This window comes from Schistocerca americana, chromosome 2, assembly GCF_021461395.2.
Source record: "Schistocerca americana isolate TAMUIC-IGC-003095 chromosome 2, iqSchAmer2.1, whole genome shotgun sequence".
Classification (NCBI taxonomy): domain Eukaryota; kingdom Metazoa; phylum Arthropoda; class Insecta; order Orthoptera; family Acrididae; genus Schistocerca; species Schistocerca americana.
Window position 1 is genome coordinate 612,712,477 of NC_060120.1, and position 22,339 is coordinate 612,734,815.

Sequence of the window (22,339 nt, forward strand, 5' to 3'; positions counted from 1 at the left end):
ACCTCCTGCTGCGTTTGTATTCAGCCAGGCTAGTTGATATGCCTCTTCCTGACTGGCCAATGTAAAATTTGTCAGAATCAGAACAGGTAATTTTGTATACGCATTCTTGGTTAATAACTGGATCTTATCTTTGCTATTGAAAATACACTTACGTATCTTATTGCAATAGTTCTTTCTACTCATAGTTCACATTTTATCAGGATATGTTACTTGGCATTGGTACATCATACGAAAATGACTTTCGCCCTTGAGTTTTGCTCATCTGTGCACTTGTAGAGTATTTGTATCGAGGGGTGCGAGGTCAGCTCATTGCGTTCCTGGTCCGCAATATTCTCTTCCTCAAGTCGATGCCCCTAGTTCTTCAAATATCTCCTGAATTCTAAAATAAATCTTTCGTTATGCATTGGAGTGCACGTTGTTCTGAAAGTTCATGCCAGATTAAAACTGTATACTGGATCAGAGCTCGAAATTTTGAGGTTTACAGCCACCGTACACACCGCTACAGAGTGAAAGATTTACTCTGGAAATAATATCCTAGGGCGTGGCTACCCTTTTTCTCCGAAATACCCTCTATTTGAAGAGTACTAGTCCATTAGGTTACGCAAGAGCACCTCGTTAAGTTTTAAAAGTAGGTCGCAAATACTGGCGGAAGGGAAGTTGTGGGGGTTGGTCGTGATTCGTGCTTAGATATGTCAGTCCGTATGAGGACTGTCCGCGAAAGGCAAAGTAGTGGGTTCGTGTCCGGGTATGGCACGCAGTTTCAATCTGCCAACAAGGTTCGACTGTGCAGTTGTCTTCGTGACGGTCAGTGCAGCTTCACTTAGTCCATACACTAACCGAAAATCCATCGTACGGGTCGTGCGAATCGAACTCTTGTTTCTTACATGTTATAGTCAAAGACGCTAACTACTCGGCAGGACGTAAATAGGCTAGGTCACGTTAGAAAGGGGACTGTTGAGAAACGTTGACTACGGAATTTCACAAAGAACAATTACCAAATATATTTCGATGTTTATGTCCCTGTAGTTTATACACGAAACTGATGCACTCTGTTTCCCGCAGCAAAGCACACTAGAGTCTAAAGACAACTTCTTTGTTTCTTCTCTGCAGATTACGTGACACCGATCAGGCTACCGTCGAAGGCACAGGCCAGCGAGAGCTTCGCCGGCTGGGACGCAATCGTCTCTGGTTGGGGCCTCACAAGCAACGGTGAGTATGGAGTGCCAGCTGTAACGCCTGGCGCTACGCTACCACTCAACACTTTTCTACGGTTCTTTTAAAAGACATGATTGTCGCCTTCTTTAAAATTACTTATTTATAAAATCCATACTGTAATTACCCACTTTGGCTAAAACACTAAAACTGGACTGTGTTCTACCTGAAATTGGTCAAAGGATGATATTTCAGACGTCGACTTTACAAACAACTAATTTAACAGACGAAGGTAACTATGATATCTTGTAAGTGTTGTGCATTCCTGTGAACATGATTCAGTACCAAATAACCACTTTCCTGACGCTCTAAGCCTAGCTGTATAGTTCTCACGATTTGAAAATGTCATTCAGTGTGTCTCATGATAAAGGTACATTCATAGGAGAAGCTTGGACCAGCACTCTTGTAAATAGCTAAACAAAGAGACGTATGTACAGATTCCTTTCATGTAAATGGTCCAATGCACAGTGAAACGGCAGGAGCTTGCACTCCAAGCTGAGAGCTGATCGCTGCTTGTAGGATGTATTAGGTTCGTGCATAGGTCCGTACAGTTTCCGTTTTGCGTGTTAATACTCCGCTAACTATGTGTTTATTTATAGTGTTTACATATTGTCAATTTTAGATAGTGAATGGAGCTGTAGGTGCTAGAAAATGGAGTGCCAAATGGAGAAATTGGAACATTTCCGACATTCTCTTCTCATTGAGTTCAGTAGAGGGGTGACAACAGTGGCGGCAGCCACAAACATTGGCGCCCTTATGAGGATAAAACCAATAATCTTGTTCATGCACCACAATTTGATGAAGAGTTTCAGTGCCTAACACTCTCACATTACAATGATTAACCTTTGCAGATAAATGGAAGGCATTTCATCATTGAATATGAGCTTGGAGACTAAATGTTCTGCCTCAAGTGCTACCTGCATTGTGATGCAAAACAGAAAGTGCTATTTTAAACTGTTGCATGAGCTGCAGACAGTGCAGTATGAAATGTTACCACCATCAAAGAATCTTCCCCAGAATTTGCTGTGGTATTCGAAGTTCGTGACTTGCATGGGCCGCTGATTTTTTTAGGATTGCGTAAGAGACTTTTCCTCATTCTCTTCATGGTTGCATCTGGAACACTTGGTCAACCAGTAGTTTTTTGTTTACAGAGACAACCAGTGTCCGTAAACTGTTGATACCAATGCACAGTGCTCTGGTTGCATGGCACTTCTTTTCGATAATTCCTTGTGAATGAAAGTTGCATTGTTGTAACACATAAACATCACACATATTCCAACAAAAAACTGTTTTCGTGCTTTGTCGTCATTTTGTCAAGACACCGTTATATCGCCAACAGTGGACACAGTGTAAACTCTGTGATTTTACCATTTTACTCATGAATCAATCATATTTGAACATTTAATATTTTTGAAAATTGTGAACTTTGTAAAAAATGAATAATTTATATTAGCCCTGTACATTACAGATATATGTATTTAAACTGAATGATTACTTTCTCTCTACAGTACCTGTTCAAAATGTCAACAGTCTAGTGATCTCAACAAATTTTATAGCAATTTATCATTAACTGAATCTACCATTACAGGATATTCGCGTAACTCTTTGGCAAATTTTGAGCTCATATCTGTGAACAGATCCTATAGACATGCTAGAGGGGCAATAACTTACTAATTTGAAACGATTTCCTTTATAAACGGTGTTGAAACGTTGGAACGACGTTGGAGCGCAAGAGACTGTCACCATTTGCCAGTGACGGTACAGGTAAAAGGACCAATAGGACTCTTCTCCTCGAAAACATACAGTCCTACGATAAATAACCGCACCACACAGTCGCCTTCGCAGAATGAAGTACTACCGTTTGATGTGTGAGAGGACTTTCCGTTGCTCATATTCTGCAATTCTGCATATTGACATTCCCTTGGAGATGGAAATGGGCTTCGTCTGTCCATGGATATTCATTGTCCACTTCAATGCGTGCAAGGAAGTCCTTAAAGAATGTTTGTATCGCTGCTAGGTCAGCAAAAAGGAACTCTGAACATGGGTAATTTTGTATGAATAGCAGTGCCGAATGTTTCGTTGGATTTTATGTACTGTGCTCCAAGGCATTTCCAACGTTGGGCCATATCCTCGTGCACCACATGTTTGGAAATATACGCTCGACCCCTCCTGCAAAGCTGTGGGCACATATTTGACTGACGTCGGATCAACTGCTTTTTTCCCTCTGCCACATGGACTTGAAAAGAACCTCTCATTTCGAATTTTGTAATCATTTTCTCAAGACCTCAGCAGACATCAGACCAATACCTGTTTTCGTGTCCTTGAGTGTCCGGAACTTCTGCCGCGCAACCACTGACGCACAATCACCGTTTTCGTAAAAGAACTTTACCAGCAGCGAGCGGTGCTTCATGGAGACAACCATGTTGGGCGTCTCGCACGCAAATTGAGCACAAACAGAGGAACGAACTTACAATGAAATCTAGGCCTTCAGCTGCTTACAGGCGTTGATAAATAGCAATAGGGACAGTTGGAATTGTGTGCCACGGCCGCGACTCGAACCAGGGATTTCCTGCTTACATGAGAGACGCTCTATCCGTCTGAGCCACCGAAGACACAGAGGATAGTGCGGCTATAGGGACTTACCTCTGGCACGCTCCGCGTGAGACCCACATTCTCAGCTTATTGTCCAAAACACAACGTTTGTAGTGCCCCTGCCACTATACTCATCAATCACAGCAGTCAATCTTCCGATTCCCGTAAGAGTTCGGGCAATGTGAGTGCATCCGCACTGAAGAAGACCATTGGCCGGAAAGCCTTATCTACACTACTGGCCATTAAAATTACTACACCACGAAGCTGACGTGCTACAGACGCCAAATTTAACCGACAGGAACAACATGCTGTGATATGCAAATGATTAGCTTTTCATAGCATTCACACAAGGTTGGCGCCGGTGGCGACACCTACAACTTGCTGACATGAGGAAAGTTTCCAACCGATTTCTCATACACATACAGCAGTTGAGCGGCGCTGCCTGGTGAAACGTTGTGATGCCTCGTGTAAGGAGGAGAAATGCGCACCATCACGTTTCCGCCTTTGATAAAGGTCGGATTGTAGCCTATCGCGATTGCGGTTTATCGTATCGCGACATTGGTGCTCGCGTTGGTCGAGATCCAATGACTGTTAGCAGAATATGGAATAGGTGAGTTCAGGAGGGTAATACGGAACGCCGTGCTGGATCCCAACGGCCTCGTATCACTAGCGGTCGAAATGACGGCATCTTATCCGCATGGCTGTAACGGATCGTGCAGCCACGTCTCGATCCCTGAGTCAACAGATGAGGACGTTTGCAAGACAACAACCATCTGTACGAACAGTTCGACGACGTTTGCAGCAGCATGGACTATCAGCTCGGAGACCATGGCTGCGGTTACCATTGACGCTGCATCACAGACAGGAGCGCCTGCGATGGTGTACTCAACGACGAACCCGGGTGCACGAATGGCAAAACGTCATTTTCTTGGATGAATCTAGGTCCTGTTTACAGCATCATGGTGGTCGCATCCGTGTTTGGCGACATCGCGGTGAACGCACATAGGAAGCGTGTATTCGTCATCGCCATACTGGCGTAGCACCCGGCGTGATGGTATGGGGTGCCATTGGTTACACGTCTCGGTCACTTGTTGTTCGCACTGATGGCACTTTGAACAGTGGACGTTACATTTCAGATGTGTTATGACCCGTGGCCCTAGCCTTCATTCGCTCCCTGCGAAACCCTACATTTCAGCAGAATAATGCACGACCGCATGTTGCAGGTCCTGTACGGGCCATTCTGGAAACAGAAAATGTTCGAATGCTGCCCTGGCCAGCACATTCTCCAGATCTACCACCAATTGAAAACGTCTGGTCAATGGTGGCCGAGCAATAGGCTCGTCAGAGTACGCCAGTCACTACTCTTGATTAACTGTGGTATCGTCTTGAAGCTGCATGGGCAGCTGTACCTGTACATGCCATTCAAGATCTGTTTGACTCAATGCCCAGGCGTATCAAGGCCGTTATTACGGTCAGTGGTGGTTGTTCTGGGTACTGATTTCTCGCGATCTATGCACCCAAATTGCGTGAAAATGTAATCACATGTGAGTTCTAGTATAATATATTTGTCCAATGAATACCCGTTTATCATCTTCATTTCTTCCTGGTGTAGCAATTTTAATGGCCCGTAGTGTATATGAAAATGGTATCTGTTCTTTCAAACATGTCCGAAAGAACAGATACCATCTTCATATAAACTGAGGAACAGCTGTGTGCCTCGCGTCTATTGGTACACATATTCTGACATTTACAGCCCCGTCTCTTGGTCAAATTTTCGTTAGCTTTTTTCCCCATGATGTTTCCACTGCTCCTACAGTGGCTCTCTTTCTACAGCGTTTTGAAACTGACTCTAAATAATGAAAAGTCTGAGGTCATTGGTATGAGTGCTAAATGGAATCCGTTAAACTTCGGCTGTACGATAAATCAAATCTAAAGGTCGTAAATTCAACCAAATAAGTAGGAATTAAAGTTACGAACAATTTAAATTGGAAAGAACACATAGAAAATATGGTGGCGAAGGCAAACCAAAGACTGCGTTTTATTGGCAGAAAGAAAACGTAACAGATTACCAAAGAGACTACCTGCATTAAGCTGGTCCGTCCTCTTTCGGAGCACTGCTGCGCGTTCAAGGATCCTTACTGAATAGGATTAACGAAGTACATCGAGAAAGTTCAAAGAAGAACAGCACGTTCTGTAGAATGCCGAAATAGAGGAGAGAGTGTCACTGACGTGATACAGGATTTGGGGTGGACATCATTAAAACAAAGACGTTTTTAGTTGCGCCCGGATCTTCTAACGAAATTTCGATCACCACCTTCCCGCACCGAATGCGAAAATATTTTGTTGACACCGACCTACATAGGGAGAAACGATCATCGTCATAAAATAAAGGAAATCGGAGCTCGCAAGGAAAGAGATAGGTGTTCGTTTCTTCCGTGTGCTGTTCGAGATTGGAATAATAGAGAAGGTGGTTCGATGGATCCTCTGCCAGGAACTTAAGTACGATTTGCAGTAGAAATGTAATTATGTAAATCCTGTACATTGATATTTATATGCCGTGTGATTAAAGATTTTTATTCTTTTGATTTTATATCCCATGTGTACAAGAAAACTTCGCGCGAATTTCAGTTGTCGTTAAGGAAAGTAATTCTACAAGTTATCTTGCGGAAATATACCATCACCACTAGGGAAGACGTCAAGCATGAATTGAAGCAGGTGTTCATCAGTTATGTTCACGTACTGCACAGTTGTCACGGTGCCGTCGATTACTACGACGAAGCCAAAGTAAATGTCGCGCACAGCATAATACTGAATCCACTGGCCTACACTTGTGGCACAGTGCTTGGTTCATGCAGCCAAATTTCTGGATGACAGCGTGTCCAAATACCATCATCTACGTCTACATGTACATGGATAATGCGCGAGCCACCGTAAGGCGTGTGGCAGAAGGTAACCTGTACCAGCTCTCGTCATTTCCCGTCCTGTTACACTCACAAATCGAGCGAGCGAAAAACGACTATACGCATCAGCCATAATTCCTCGTATCTTATCTTCGTGGTCCTTAAGCGCGATGTATGTTGGCTGGAACAGAATCGTTCGGCAGCCAGCTTCAAATGCCTGTTCTCTAAATTTTCTTAATAGTGTTGCCCGAAAAAAACGCTGCCTTCCCTGCAGTGATTCCCATTTCAGTTCCCGAAGCGTCTCCGTTACACTTACGTTTTGTTCGAAACTACCGGTAACAAATATAGCAGCCCTCCTCCAAACTGTTTCGATACCTTAATTCAATCCAACCTAGTACGGATCCCAAACACTTGTGCAGTACCCAAGAATAGGTCGCACCAGTGACCTATATGTGATGCTTCCCTACCATGGTTTTCACACGCTCGTTGCACTCACATCGGTTTGCAGCGTTACGCCCAGATATTTAAACGACTTGGCTGTGTCAAGCTGGACACTAGCAGTACAGTATCCGAACACTACAGGTTTGTTCTTCCTACGCATCCGCATTAAGTTACATTTTTCCACATTTAAGACTAGCAGCTATTCCTCACACTAACTGGAAATTTTATCTAAGTCTGCTTGTATCTCAATTTCGACACTATACGCACACCACGACCTGGTATAACAAGAAATGTGATTCATCCAACCAGGTGACAATTTTCTGTTGATCCGCCATCCAATATTGATGATTCAGTACCCACTGCAGCCATTATTGACGATGGCATTGGGTCAATACGGGAAATCGTTAGGGTCGTTTGCTGTAGAGCTGTGGATCCTGTCATGAGATACGCCGCAGAACGCCGCCAATCCTGCTACAGGAGCCGGGAAAGCCTCTGACCCCCATGTTCCATAATGAGAGGTAGACGTCTAATTTACTGTAGCTTATACGTTGTTGAAACCTCCTTCAACCACTTTGCGCAGATGTGCACGACAGTAACGCGCTAAGAATGCACCGGCTTCATCCTTTCCAAGCTACAGGCCCAGTCTGCAGTTTGTCAGAATCACTTACGTCAGTGTATTCCCCATTTACAGCCGTATCGTCCGGCCACAACTGTGTGAAAAGGCTCACAGTACTAGAACAAATGAAATATTAGTTCACTTTAATATATAAATGAATACAAGATTTACTTAACTTTGACACACTTCTTGCAGTAGTAGTACTGGATAATTTACAGATGTCATGGGCTAGCAAAGCATTACTTGAGGCACTAATTAACAAAACTGTTCTCTTTGAGTACAATGTTCAACATTGGTAAAGGTATATGTCCATCTGAAGCTTCATGAGCACTGTCTACTCGGTGTTGTTGATTCCTAAAGCTGAGGTCTCGAACTGTGCCGAGCACGACGCTATATTGACCTCAGTGTGAGTGCGCTGCCGTACTGAGAAGGGAAGCGTGGTCTTGAGGAGCGCCTACCATACGTCGTTGCAGAATGCAGCGAACGATAGCTAAAGTTTGTGGTATCGACGCGCATTGCCAACTTGAGTGTGGCAACACGATCTCTAGACGCTACCAGAATAATGATTAACCTCTAATTTCTGCTCTTCTTATCTGCTTTCCTCATCTAGCCACGCATAGCTGCACCCACCATCAGTAGACAACTTACAACTCAGCCTGAAAGGAGCAAACAGTTTGATGACCACAGGCACCAGTTGTACGGTTACCAAATAAGTCACGAGTAGACTGAAGTGCCGATTAAGCTTTATGCAAATTACAAAACTTTTAGACGAGCCACCTAAAATACGGCGAGAAGATTTATGACGAAACTGTATAAGTAGACGTTAACAAACGCTTGCATCTGTTTATCATCCACCGTTCTCGACATGGAGAGCGCTTAACAACTTGAGAAATGGCGTTACGCGGCGCAATACTAACCTGAGGAAGTAGGGATATAATGAGACAGCTTCCTTTCAGTGTAGTGGAATACAAGATCATCAACATCTAGTGATATGTCAAAAAATTGGCAAAACTTGCAAGGTAGCAGGTATTATCCAAGAAAATGACAAAGCCATCCAAGTGACTAATTATTAGAAATATGCGATATAGTTGATTCCCGTAACAGCACCAGGCGGCATTCAGTCTTGTGGTAGGGTTAGTAGTCGTCATAATGATTTGGCTCATCTGTGTAGTTTTAAGACTGCGCTATTGAAGTTTCTGGATGTCGTTTTCTCGTATAGTAGTTGCATGACAATCTCTATGCTTCATCAGTTGCTTGTCTTTTCAGTATGTAGACGATTCTGTCTTTGTTACAGATGCGTGGACGGTTAGTTCGTACCTGAAGTACATCAATGTGAAGATCTGGACAAACGCTGACTGTCAAAATATCCACGGTAGCGACCTCGTGGACGACAATGCTATATGCGCTATGGGAACACAGGGTCAGCTACCATGCAATGTAAGTCCTACATCGATAGAATTTTGGCCTTTTCGTGGCGTTCCTAGTTAAGACAGTGACGCAACCAGATTCATCGTTGGCTAAATACTATCACATAAAAGCAAGTTCATAAGTAATATTGCATTGTAGTATAGGAATTATTCTGAGTAGTCGACATCAACATTAATTTTTATTTATTCTTTGCCAAACCCATCTTTAGCAAAAGGGTTTGGTAATAAAACGCTGCAGATAGAGTAACAGTTTGGATCAGTGATATGATCGAAACACATACCGAATGTGACAATTGACGGTTTGACAGACCATTTGCTTCAACTGACATTATAAGTGCACTTTTCTGGAGTGTGTTTCGTCTATGAACTATAATGAAAATAAAAATATGTTAGAAAGGGTCAGGTACAACATAAACTATTCTTCCAGTGTTCGTCCTCCAATCTTGAAGTGAGTTAAGGCCTTCGCTGTAGAAGTATATTTTGTAAGTGGGTCGAGCATAGCCTATCGAAATGTTCATCCATTTGTTTTAATTGTGCAAGTCCATCGAGGAAGTATGAGAGCTAACTTCAGTGTATATGACCGAATATTGACTGACCAGCCATCATATTTTTATTAATGGAAATTCTAAAAGATGAGAAGAATTTAATTTTGAATGCATATATTGTTAATTTTAGATTCCTGTTTCAATCCAAGTTACGTGCAGATGAATGTTAGTTTCTATTTTAAGGAATAATAATTGCTTCAATATGTCGGTCAATAAGAAAGGAGCACAAGTTTTCTGTACAGAAAAATACTGACCAATTTTCGTAATACCAGGTCTCCGAAAATATTGCTTCGCAGTTTTGAACAGTTTCAGAACTTCACCATGTTAGTTACAGAAATATCCTTTATGTACTGTCGGTAATTTCTCGAGAGCGCATGTTTTAAGTACCAATTTAGAGAAGTAATGAGAAACGAACCTTTCCCGTCAGAATAAATGACTTGTAACGAACACATGTAAATCACAGCGAGCCACCATTTGTACACACATGTGCTGGCAGGAAGACTAAGGGCGTTACATTACACAGATGATCCACCATAATGTCGAAAACCTTTAGAGGACCTGAAGAACAGCTTTAAATTTGAAAGCAATGAAACTTAAGAATTGCATCCGTCCATGGATGCAATGAGAACTCCAGCAAAGCTTGATAGAGAAGAATAGTGTCACAGGCAGCATCTTTTAACGTCATCAGAGGAGACAGGGCAAATTCCCAGCAGAAAAAAGGCAATCAAGTTATCTGTCCACAGCTGATGCGTTTAGTCATCAACGATCACCTACAGATGCAATAAGCAGGACTGAAGTTCAAATAGTTGTAGGTAAAGAGAGCTGGCTAAAGCCGGAAATAAGTTAAACCGAAATCTTTTCAAACGATCTTACAGTGTTCAGAAACAATAGACTAAATACGATTGTTGGTGGAGTATTTATTGCTGTCAGAGGAAGTTTTCGTTGTAGTGAAATTAAAGTATATAGTTCGTGTGAAATAGTGTGGATAGAGGTTATACCTGACAATCGGACTTAACTGTTAATTGGATCATTTTACCGACTACTGATAGCCTTGGGAGCGGCAGCCTTGACAAAACTCCACCATTTGGTGAGCAAGATGTATGAGACAGGCGAAATACCCTCAGATTTCAAGAAGAGTGTAATAATTCCAATCCCAAAGAAAACAGGTGTTCACAAATGTGAAAATTACCGAACTAACAGTTTAATAAGCCACGGCTGCAAAATACTAACACGAATTCTTTACAGACGAATGAAAAAACTGGTAGAAGCCGACCTCAGGGAAGATCAGTTTGAATTCCGTAGAAATGTTGGAACACGCGAGGCAATACTGACCCTACGACTTACCTTAGAAAATAGATTAAGGAAGGGCCAACCTACGTTTTTAGCATTTGGAGACTTAGGGAAGGATTTTGAAAATGTTGACTGGAATACTCTTTTTCAAATTGTGGCAGGGGTAAAATACAGGGAGCGAAAGGCTATTTACAATTTGTACAGAAACCAGATGGCAGTTATAAGAGTCGAGGGCAATGAAAGGGAAACATTGGTTGGGAAGGGAGTGAGACAGGGTTGCAGCCTATCCCCGATGTCATTCAATCTGTATATTGAGCAAGCAGTAAAGGACACAAAAGAAAATTAAGGAGTAGGAATTAAAATCCATGGAGAAGAAATAAAAACTTTGAGGTTCGCCGATGAAATTGCAATTCCGTCAGAGACAGCAAAGGACATGGAAGAGCAGCTGAACGGAATGGACAGTCCTTGAAAGGAGGACATAAGATGAACACCAATTAAAGCAAAACGAGGATATTGGAATGTAGCCGAATTAAATCGGGTGATGCTGCGGAATTAGATTAGGAAATGAGACGTTTAAAGTAATAAATGAGTTTTGCTATTTGGGGAGCAAAATAAATGATGATGGTCGAAGTAGAGAGGATATAAAATGTAGACTGGCAATGGCAAGGAAAGCGTTTCTGAAGAAGAGAAATTTCTTAACATCGAATATAGATTTAAGTGCCAGGAAGTCTTTTCTGAGAGTATTTGTATGGAGTATAGACATGTATGGAAGTGAAACGTGGTCAATAAATAGTTTAGACAAGAAGAGAATAGAAGCTTTCGAAATGTGGTGCTACAGAAGAATGCTAAAGATTAGATGGGTAGATCACATACCTAATAAGGAGGTATTGAATAGAATTGGAGAGAAGAGAATTTGTGGCATAACTTGACTGGAAGGGATCGGTTGGTAGGGCATATACTGAGGCATCATAGGACCACCAATTTAGTATTGGAGGGCAGCGTGGAGGGTAAAAATCGTAGAGGGAGACCAAGAGATGAATACACTAAACAGATTCAGAAGGATGTATGTTGCAGTGGGTACTGGGAGATGAAGAAGCTTGCACAGGATAGAGTAGCATGGAGATCTGCATCAAACCAGTCTCTGGACTGAAGACCACAACAACATCAACCTACTCCCCAACACAGAAGATATAGTTGCTGAACAGTTCAAAGAAAACTTGAGTCTCATTTCAAATAAGTACCCCGCTCATACAATTATAGTCGGTGGTCCTTTCAATCTACCCTCGATATGCTGGAAAAATTATACGTTTAAAGCCGGCGGCAGACATAAAACGTCATCCGAAATTGTACTGAATGCTTTCTCAGAAAATTATTTTGAACAATTAGTTCATGAGCCCACTCGAAGCGTAAATAGTTACGAAAGCATACCTGACTTTTTAGCGACAAATAATCCTGGACAAATAGTGATTATTGTGACGAATACCGCGATTAGCGACCACAAGGCAGTTGCTGCTAGGCTGAAAACCGCAACTCCTACAAACATAAAAAAGAAACGCAAAGTATATCTATTTAAAAAAAGCTGATAAAAATGCTCTTAACGCCTTTTTAAAAGACCGTCTTCACTCCTTCCGATCTGATCATGTAAGTGTAGAAAAGCTGTGGAATGTTTTCAAAGAGATAGTATCGACAGCAAGTGAGAGATATATACCACATAAATTATTTAGTGATGGTACTGATCCCCCATAGTACACAAAACGGGTAGGATCGCTGTTGCAGAAGCAACAAAAAAAGCATGCCAAATTTAAAAGAGCCCTAAATTATCAAGATTGTCAAAGTTTTGCAGAATTCGAAATATGGCGCGTACTTCAATGCGAGATGCTTTTAATAATTTCCACAACGAAATTCTGTCTCGAAATCTGGCAGAAAATCCAAATAGATTTTGGCCATACGTAAAGCACACTAGTGGCAAGACGGAATCAATACCTTCACTGCGCGATAACAACGGTGAAGTCACTGATGACAGTGCTACTAAGGCAGAGTTATCAAACACGATTTTCCGAAACACCTTCACTAAAGAAGACGAAGTAAATATTCCTGAATTCCAATCAAGGATAACTGCCAAGATGAGAAACATAGACGTAGATATCCTAGGTGTAACGAAGCAGCTTAAGTCACTTAATAAAGGCAAGGCCCCCAGTCCAGATTGTATACCAGTCAGGTTCCTCTAAGGGCATGCTGATAAAATAGCTCCATATTTATCAATTATATACAACCACACGCTCACAGAAAGATCCGTACCTAAAGACTGGAAATTGCTCAAGTCACACCAATACCCAAAAAGGGAAGTAGGAGTCATCCGCTGAATTAGAGGCCAATATCATTAACGTCAGTTTGCAGTTGGGTTTTGGAACATATACTGTATTCGAACATTATGAAGTACCTCGAAGAAAACGGTTTATTGACACATAGTCAGCACGGTTTCCGAAAATATCATCCTTTGAAACACGACTAACTCTTTATGCCCATGAAGTAATAAGTGCTGTCGACAGGGGATGTCAAATTGATTCCATATTTTTAGATTTCCAGAAGGCTTTCGACACCGTTCCTTACAATCGTCTTCTAACCAAACTGCGTGCCTATGGAATATCGCCTCAGTTGTGCAACTGGATTCGTGATTTTCTGTCAGAATGGTCACAGTTCATAGTAATAGACGGAAGGTCATCGAGTAAAACAGAAATAATATACGGCGTTCCCCAAGGAAGTGTTATAGGCCCTCTATTGTTCCTGATCTTTATTAACGACAAAGGAGACAATCTGAGTAGCCGTCTTAGATTTTTTGCAGATGATGCTGTTATTTACCGTCTTATAATGTTATCAGATGATCAAAACGACTTGCAAAATGATTTAGATAAGATATCTGTATGGTGCAAAAAGTGGCAATTGACCCTAAACAAGGAAAAGTGAGAAGTTTTTCACATGGGTTCTAAAAGAAATCAGCTAAATTTCGATTACTCGATAAGTCACACAAATCTGAAGACAGTAAATTCAACTAAATACTTAGGGATTACAATTACAAATTACCTAAATTGGAACTATCACGTAGATAATATTGTGGGTAAAGGAAACCAAAGACTGCCATTCATTGGCAGAACACGTAGAAGGTGCAACAGGTCTACTAAAGAGACTGCTTACACCACGCTTGTCCGCCCTATTCTGGAGTATTGCTGTGCGTTGTGGGATCTGCATCAGGTGGGACTGACGGATGACATCGAAAAACTGCAAAGAAGGATGGATCGTTTTATGCTATAGTGAAGTAGGAGAGATAGTGCCACAGACATGATACGTGAATTGGAGTGGAAATCATTAAAACAAAGGCGTTTTTCGTTGCGACGGGATCTTCTCATGAAATTTCAATCACCAGTTTTCTCCTCCGGTGGCGAAAAAATTCTGCTGGCACCCACCTACATAGGGAGAAATGATCATCACGATAAAATAAGAGAAATCACAGCTCGCACAGAAAAATTTAAGTTCTCGTTTTTCCCCGCGCTCCTTTCGAGGGTGAACGGTAGAGAGACAGCTTGAAGGTGGTTCATTGAACCCTCTGCCAGGCACTTTATTGTGAATAGCAGAGTAATCACGTAGATGAAGCAGCGTGCTGTGACGTCTCGTGTATCTGCAGGTCATGCAGGAATTCTGGTTACAGAAGACATTACGGCATGCTGCTTCCTTCTGCGATCAATTAAGGTAGAAATCTGTCAACTGCAATGTGATAACTGTATGTCACCTTTATCCTCCTAAAGGACTACGCGTTTTCGCCTTTACCCCCTCAGAATTGTTCACGATAACTCTTTAGGGGGCGTGCAACGCTTCTATTTCTGGTTGTGTTATAATGTATATTCTCATTAGGCATACAGTTGGCCTTCCCACATGAATCGATAATATAAAGTTAATTACCGGGATATTCCAAGAAGTGCGGTAGGACTATTACGGTTTACAGTGTATATGAATGATCTAGTACAGGGCTTCCCAACCTTTTCAGCTGGCGGGCCCCTTCTTCAGTCGAAAATCCATGGCGGAACCCTAGTCACTCAAGAGCACAGTAACTTTAAATTTCAGAGCGAAACCCATGGGAATTGAAAGTTTCTTAATGCAAGTGCCATGTTCCCAATGCCCCCACTCCCCTCCAACCCCTCCGCCCCCCCCCCCCCCCCGCCCGAAGTATCAATAGTCTTTGGTTTTGAGATGAATGATAACAACTTGAAATTAACGATCCAATTTGAATTCCTACTGTATCCAGACACTTACTACTGGATTTACTCCCTTTGTTCAACACACTATAGTCTGATTAAAATTACTTGCTAATTGGAATTTCACACGATGGAGCTGTCTTCCTCCAAGAGCAATCAACGTCACGTCCAAACTGTTCGCTGCTGATAAGCTACCGCTTATGGTCTGTTCACTTCCACTATTTGGCTACTGTTGTGTAAGGAGCATGCATATTTCGTAACAATCGTGTGTGTGTGTGTGTGTGTGTGGTTTTTCGTGAAATCCGAAGAAAAATGTTCAAATGTATGTAAAGACTTCGTTTGGTCGTCCTCCCTCCTCATTCATTTCAACCGGAAACTTCCCTTGTTGTGAAGGCGATGGAGAAACTGCAGCCTTCTTCAATAATCCTGACTTCAACCACCGATGCATGTTAGAAGTAATAAACTGGTCAAAAATCGACTTATGAAATATGTAGTGCACTGACAAAGCAAGTTTAACATTTAATGATGCCCATACGCGCCAGCGAGCGCTGTGATTGGTTGAGAAAGGTCGCTCCGGCTCACAAACGCCCCCCGTATTGCTGCGAAGCAATCGATCAGAGAAGCTGCATTCTCCGGCACTAAACTGTGTATACGTTCTCACTTAGGAACCGCAAAGGCTGCTTGGGGATACGACCTGTTCACAAGAAAAAAAAATAGTGATGAATTTGATTTTCACATTTTTATTCAATCATTTTACTCATTATTTTACACGATTTGGTGAAAGGTGGCCGCGGACCCCCTAGAAAGAGCCGGCGGACCCCTAAGGGATCCGCGGACCACACGTTGGGAAGCCCTGATCTAGTAGAAAGCGCCGGAAGCTGTTTACCACTGAACGCAGACGAAGCGGTTGTCTATAAGAAAGTAGCTACGCCAGAAGACAGCACCGGTTTTCAGAATGACCTGCAGAGGATTGATGAATGGTGCAGGCAGTCAGACACGTTGACTGCCTAGCTAAGGAGGAGGAGCTTAAGTGGAATGAGCGCGTAAAACAAATAATAGGAAAAGCAGGTCCCACGCTGAGATTCGTACGAAGAATCTTAACGAAATTCATCTCATCCACAAAAGAAGCGGCTTATAAAGTGCTTGTTCGACTGTTTATCTGTATGGGATCCTTACGAGGTAGGATGATAGGAGAGATAAAGACGATCGAACGAAGAACGGCATGTCTCGCCACGGGATCGTTTAGTCAACACGAGAGCCTTACAGGGAAGCTCAACAAACTCCGGAGGCAGACAAGAGAAGCATTGTGCATCACGGAGAAGTTTGTTATTGAAACTTCAAGGAAACACTTTCCGGGAAGAATCGGACAATATATTAATTCCTGCCACACATATCTCGCGAAATGACCACGGCTAGAAAATTCTAGAAATCAGAGCTAATACAGGAGGCTTACCGATAATCACTGTTTCAACGCGCCAGTGGCGAGTGGAACAGGGTAGTAGCCCCCGCCACGCACCGTCAGATGTCTTGAGGAATATGATGTAGATTTAGTGGATGTCGGTATTTTCAATTATATTAGTAAAGCGTTCAACATGTAGTGCTTGTCTAATATCGGCATTCCCTTTACCGTCCAACAACGAATATCCCGCTACAAAGCAGAGGCACTTCTCCGATGATTCGATTAATCGTAATTGATCAGATGTTAGGGTCGAACATTCGCTGCCATACTTTTCAGAATTTAATTAATTATTCTTTCCGAACGGCTCTCTTAAATGTAAGTGGCGTGGTTCCACAGAAATTTCTGGAACTAGGCAATTTTAGCTCTACGTCATCCAAGTTCGGAAATTTAGAATTGCACCCTAAATATTTAAATTCTCTTACTTGTTCAATGATTTGTCCATCTATAACAGTTTTGGCCCTTATGAGTAACAACCCTTGAAATGCCCCACTTTTGTTTTATCTACCAGTACTCCCATTCCGTATTTAGTGGCAGTTTGACTCAACTTTCATCCTGCAATTTGTGGTTCTTCTGTTATAATCTGATCATCAGTAAACAGCATCATGTCTCACTTAACATGATAAACCATTTATGAATGATATCGTCTTGAAACATCGAACAGCATGGGGGACAGTGGACAACTTTATCTAATTCCTTGATTAAAGTCAACAGAGTCTGTCCTATCTCTTACACTGCAGATCCTTATTTTATTATTTTATGAAATATGACTGAATTGCCTTAATCAGGGGTGCTGGAATTCCCATTTCCTTAAGTGAGTCCTACAGCGTTTTCCGCTTTTCCTTCTCAGACGTCTCTTTATAATCGTAAAAGCATCATATGTTCGTGATCTAAATTTTCCTCTTTTCTCACTTACATGTGCAAAGTGAAAAGACAAACAGAACATGATCTACCTCTTCCAAGACCATGTTATACATCTAACATACTTGTTTCCACTATTGGTATTAATTTCTTGTTAATAATTTTAGCAGTGTGTAACAAGGATTTACCAGACTCAGTCCAAGGTAATTTGCACATTATTATTTATCACGTTTCTTGTAAATTCAGCTTCATTTTATTCATGTGGCACACGTCCTCTCAGCCAGCAAGCATTCACAAAAGTTGAAAGTCTATTCTTTACTGGACCAGCTATATAGTTAATCATGTCCATGTTTATATTATCAGTGTTCGGTGGCTTTTTGTTCTCTGTTTCTTGGATTAAATTACCCAGTTCTTATCAGACCTATAGATTCACTAACATTGCTGTTTATTTCAGACATTTCGTTATCAGTTCATAAAAATTTGAATTACTTTAACCATTTCCTTTCGCATATTATATTTAATTGTAAAGGACCTCGTGCTTGCTCATTCAAGTCCTTCATAGCTTTGTATGCTTTGTTTTATCTTATATGACTATCATGGTCTATTTCACATAGCATATCGATCCGAAATTTACCGTTTAATTTTTCGTATTTCTTTATTTCCTAAAGCAGTTTTATTTTTATAATTCTCTCTGTAATTCATGTAATTAGATGACGAAAGGTTATTAGATAAGTCTCCTTTTTGTCTGTTATTAGCTCGCTAATATGGTCGTTCCAAATCGTTAATTCCCTATTAGAATATATCTTTTTTTATTATTCCTAATGCTTCAGCAGGTGTGTGTGATATAATTTCTTTAATAGTACCGGTATTACATTCTCCATTTTATTGTTACTTACCGGTTTCATTTCACATTTCTCATTTTGTTTCTTTCGGTATAACAATTTGATACTATATTCCTGGAGTAGAAGCACTTTATAAATTCTTGCGTCCTAATGGGTGCTTATGGATAGTTCCTGTCGTCTTTTCTTTCTTTTTTTTTTAAGAAAAAAATGTGTCACTTCCTACTAAATAGTGATCTGATAATCCATCCAAGCTTCTGTAGGCTCTTGTGTCTTCTATTCTTAGCCGCACCTTTTATCTGCAAGTACATTATGAAAGGTGTGCTTCGAGATGCCTATGTGAATTTACAGATGTTTAAAGAAGGTGTTTGTTACTCTTCACCCATTACGTATAGCAAATTATGTTACCTTCTTACCATTGTTACTCAGTATATTTTCACCCCTGTACCTGCTATATGCTTAACAGGTTTCTTACCCACTTGGTCTTTTAAGATCTGTTCTCCCGTTCTGCAATAAAATTCAAAACACATTATATCAATCACGGCTTTCTCCCATGCATATATGTCAGTTCCCCCTCCCCCTTCAGACAAAGCAATTTTCAGAATCTATTTTACCAGTACATGCAGGGACACGAGGTGAAGACGGTACAGTAAATAATGACGACTTCAAGACATCTTACTCTGTAGATTCAACTGAAAGTTGCGTGAATTCTGATAGTTTTGTACAGAGTATGGTGTAGATCTAACAGTTTCGCTTTATTTGTAGTGTTCACATGATCAGTAGCGACTTAGTATGGAAAGCTAATCAGCTGCACCTGCTTTCGCTAGTGAGTACAGCGTATGTACACTATGTGATCAAAAGTATCCGGACATCCCCAAAAACATACGTTTTTCATATTAGGTGCATTGTGCTGCTACCTGCTGCCAGGTACTCTACATCAGCGACCTCAGTAGTCATTACACATCGTGAGAGAACAGGATGGGGCCCTCCGTGCAACTCATGGACTTCGAACGTGGTCGGGTGATTGGGTGTCACTTGTGTCATACGTTTGTGCGCGAGATTTCCACACTCCTAAACGTCCCTAGGTCCACTGTTTCCGATGTGATAGTGAAATTGAAACGTGAAGGGACACGTACAGCACAAAAGCGAACAGGCCGCCATCATCTGTTGACTGACAGGGACCGCCGACAGTTGAAGAGGGTCGTAATGTGTAATGGGCAGACATTTACCCAGACCATCACACAGGAAATCCAAACTGAATCAGGATCCACTGCAAGTAATATGACAGTTAGGCAGGAGATGAGAAAACTTGGATTTCATGGTCGAGCGGCTGCTCATAAGCCACACATCACGACGGTAAATGCCAAATGACGCCTCGCTTGGTGTAAGGAGCGTAGACATTGGGCGACTGAACAATGGAAAAACGTTGTGTGGAGTGTCGAATCACGGTACAGGGTGTGGCGATCGGATGGTAGGGTGTGGGTATGGCGAACGCTCGGTGAACGTAATCTATCAGCGTGTGTAGTGCCAACAGTAAAATTCGGGGGCGGTGGTGTTATGGTGTGGTCGTGTTTTTCATGGAGGCGGCTCGCATCCCTTGTTGTTTTGCGTGGCACTATCATAGCAGAGGCCTACATTGATGTTTTAAGCACCTTCTTGCTTCCCACTGTTGAAGAGCAATTCGGGGATGGCGATCGCATCTTTCAAAACCATCGATCATCTGTTCTTAATGCACGGTCTGCGGCGGAGTGGTTACACGACAATAACATCCCTGTAATGGGCTGCCCTGCACAGAGTCCTGACCTGAATCGTATAGAATAGCTTTGGGATGATTTGGAACCCCGACATAGTGCCAGGCCTTATCGAGCGACATCGATACCTCTCCTCAGTGCAGCACTCCGTGAAGAATCGGCTGCCATTCCCCAAGACACCTTCAAGCACCTTATTGAACGTATGCCTGCGAGAGTGGAAGCTGTCATCAAGGCTAAGGGTGGGCCACCACTGTATTGAATTCCAGCATTACCGATGAAGGGCGCCACAAACATGTAAGTAATTTTCATCCAGGTGTCCGGATACTTTTAAATCACGTAATGTACGATGAGTGCGCTGCGGCCGGCATCGCGCAGCAGGGTCCGTCAGTCCCGCACACTCTGCCTTGTTGTTTGGAGAGATGGGTGCCTGGCATATCGATCAGTAGCGTATCGATAACTATCCTACTGAGTATGCGTTTTCCTCTTTTTTGTTATTGTGTGTAGCTTCGGTTGATTCTGGTCCACGGCCTTTAGGGCGGAGATGGTCTTTTCGTTGTATACTGTATTTCTTAAATTGGGTGAGAGTGAATCATCCGGATTAAATGGGTTACTTTTCCAGTACCGAAACCATACAAACGATTCGAAATTACGTTCACATACGGGTGCGTGGAAACGTACTTTGGCACTTGCCTGTTTTTCCCAGCGACTGTTGAGGTTTAGTGAGTATGTGATTCTCGACAGACAGAGATATGGCGTATCAGAGACTGGATGGAGCCTGTAGCTAGCTGGAAGAAACTTGTACAAACACTTATGCTTCTTTATTATTGAAGTTATCCCGCAACGTCTTTCTGTGGAAAACTCACGGTGCCTGGCACTGGATTCGAATACCAGTGGTTCGTTATATCTGTGATGTTCGACTCCTCGATCACATTTCACCATCATGTGCACAGCTATCTTGACTGCGCGCACAAAAACACAGAAATTTCCGTACCTTCTGTCTTCTCTACCGTCTTATCAATGAACAGTGTCCGTATCTCTCACAGACTTCAATCCTTCGAAAAATACGGCAGAAATACCAATTCCCAGAAGACCAAAATCGTTTTTGTCGCTCCATCCTTTAGCCGCCTTGTCAAAGACCTTCTCAGTGGCACGAACCCCTCTCTGGAGCAGCCCCCCGCATTACATTAGAGAACTAAATAACATCTCCAGCTTAAGAAGATCGGGAGAGACACATCTGCTGCAGCAACAATAAGGAATACGCTTGCGCCTGAATGCATTCGTTATCCTTGTATATCCCTCTTTCCAACCTGATCTTCCTTATTTACCACTATTCTTAGCCGATGCAGTCTCCTTAAATTTCCTTTTCCCAGAATTCGCTGTATCAGAAAACATGTATTCTGCACACCTATAAATTCCTCTTATATCTGTCACCGTCCAGCACAATGCAAATCCTTGTTCACGACCTTCGTGCGCAGAGCATGAGACATACGCGACAAGGATAGTCTGCCTCCGAACTGCAGCACTTGAGAGGAAAACCTTTCGCGGGAAAGGCTATCCTGAGACGCAGATAAGACGCGCTTTCCAGCCGAGCAAGAAGAAAAGACTACGCGCTTGGCGGTACTTCCGTACGCTGGGCCGCCCACGCCAAAGATTTACAGGATATTAGAAAAGAGCAATATTGAAACCCTCTATCGCTCATCGGGCAAAATCGCGAATATGCTGGGGGTGAACGATAAAATAAGAATACAGACACCTGAAGCCTACAGTATCATCGGCGATTGTGGCAAACAATAGATCGACAAGACGCAGCGAAGTACACTACTGTCCATTAAAATTGCTACACCAAGAAGAAATGCGGATGATGAACGGGTATTCATTGGACAAATATATTATACTAGAAGTCACATGTGATTACATTTTCACGCAATTTCAGTGCATAGATCCTGAGAAATCAGTACCCGGAACAACCACCTCTGGCCGTAATAACGGCCTTGATAAGCCTGGGCATTGAGTCAAACACAGCTTGGATGGCGTGTACAGGTACAGCTGCCCATGCAGCTTCAACACGATACCACAGTTCATCAAGAGTAGTGAATGGCGTAATGTGACGAGCCAGTTGCTCGGCCACCATTGACCAGAAGTTTTTAATTGGTGAGAGATCT

General features: G+C 42.3%; 1 protein-coding gene across 1 annotated transcript in view; it reads left to right on the plus strand.

Moving 5' to 3' along the window:
• Positions 1–22,339, plus strand: part of LOC124596471 (brachyurin-like) — a 65,822-nt gene that overhangs the window by 34,689 nt on the left and 8,794 nt on the right. The window contains exons 5-6 of the mRNA XM_047135612.1: positions 1,111–1,209; positions 9,056–9,198. Coding sequence (XP_046991568.1) covers positions 1,111–1,209; positions 9,056–9,198 — 242 coding nt within the window. The remainder of the gene's footprint in view (positions 1–1,110; positions 1,210–9,055; positions 9,199–22,339) is intronic.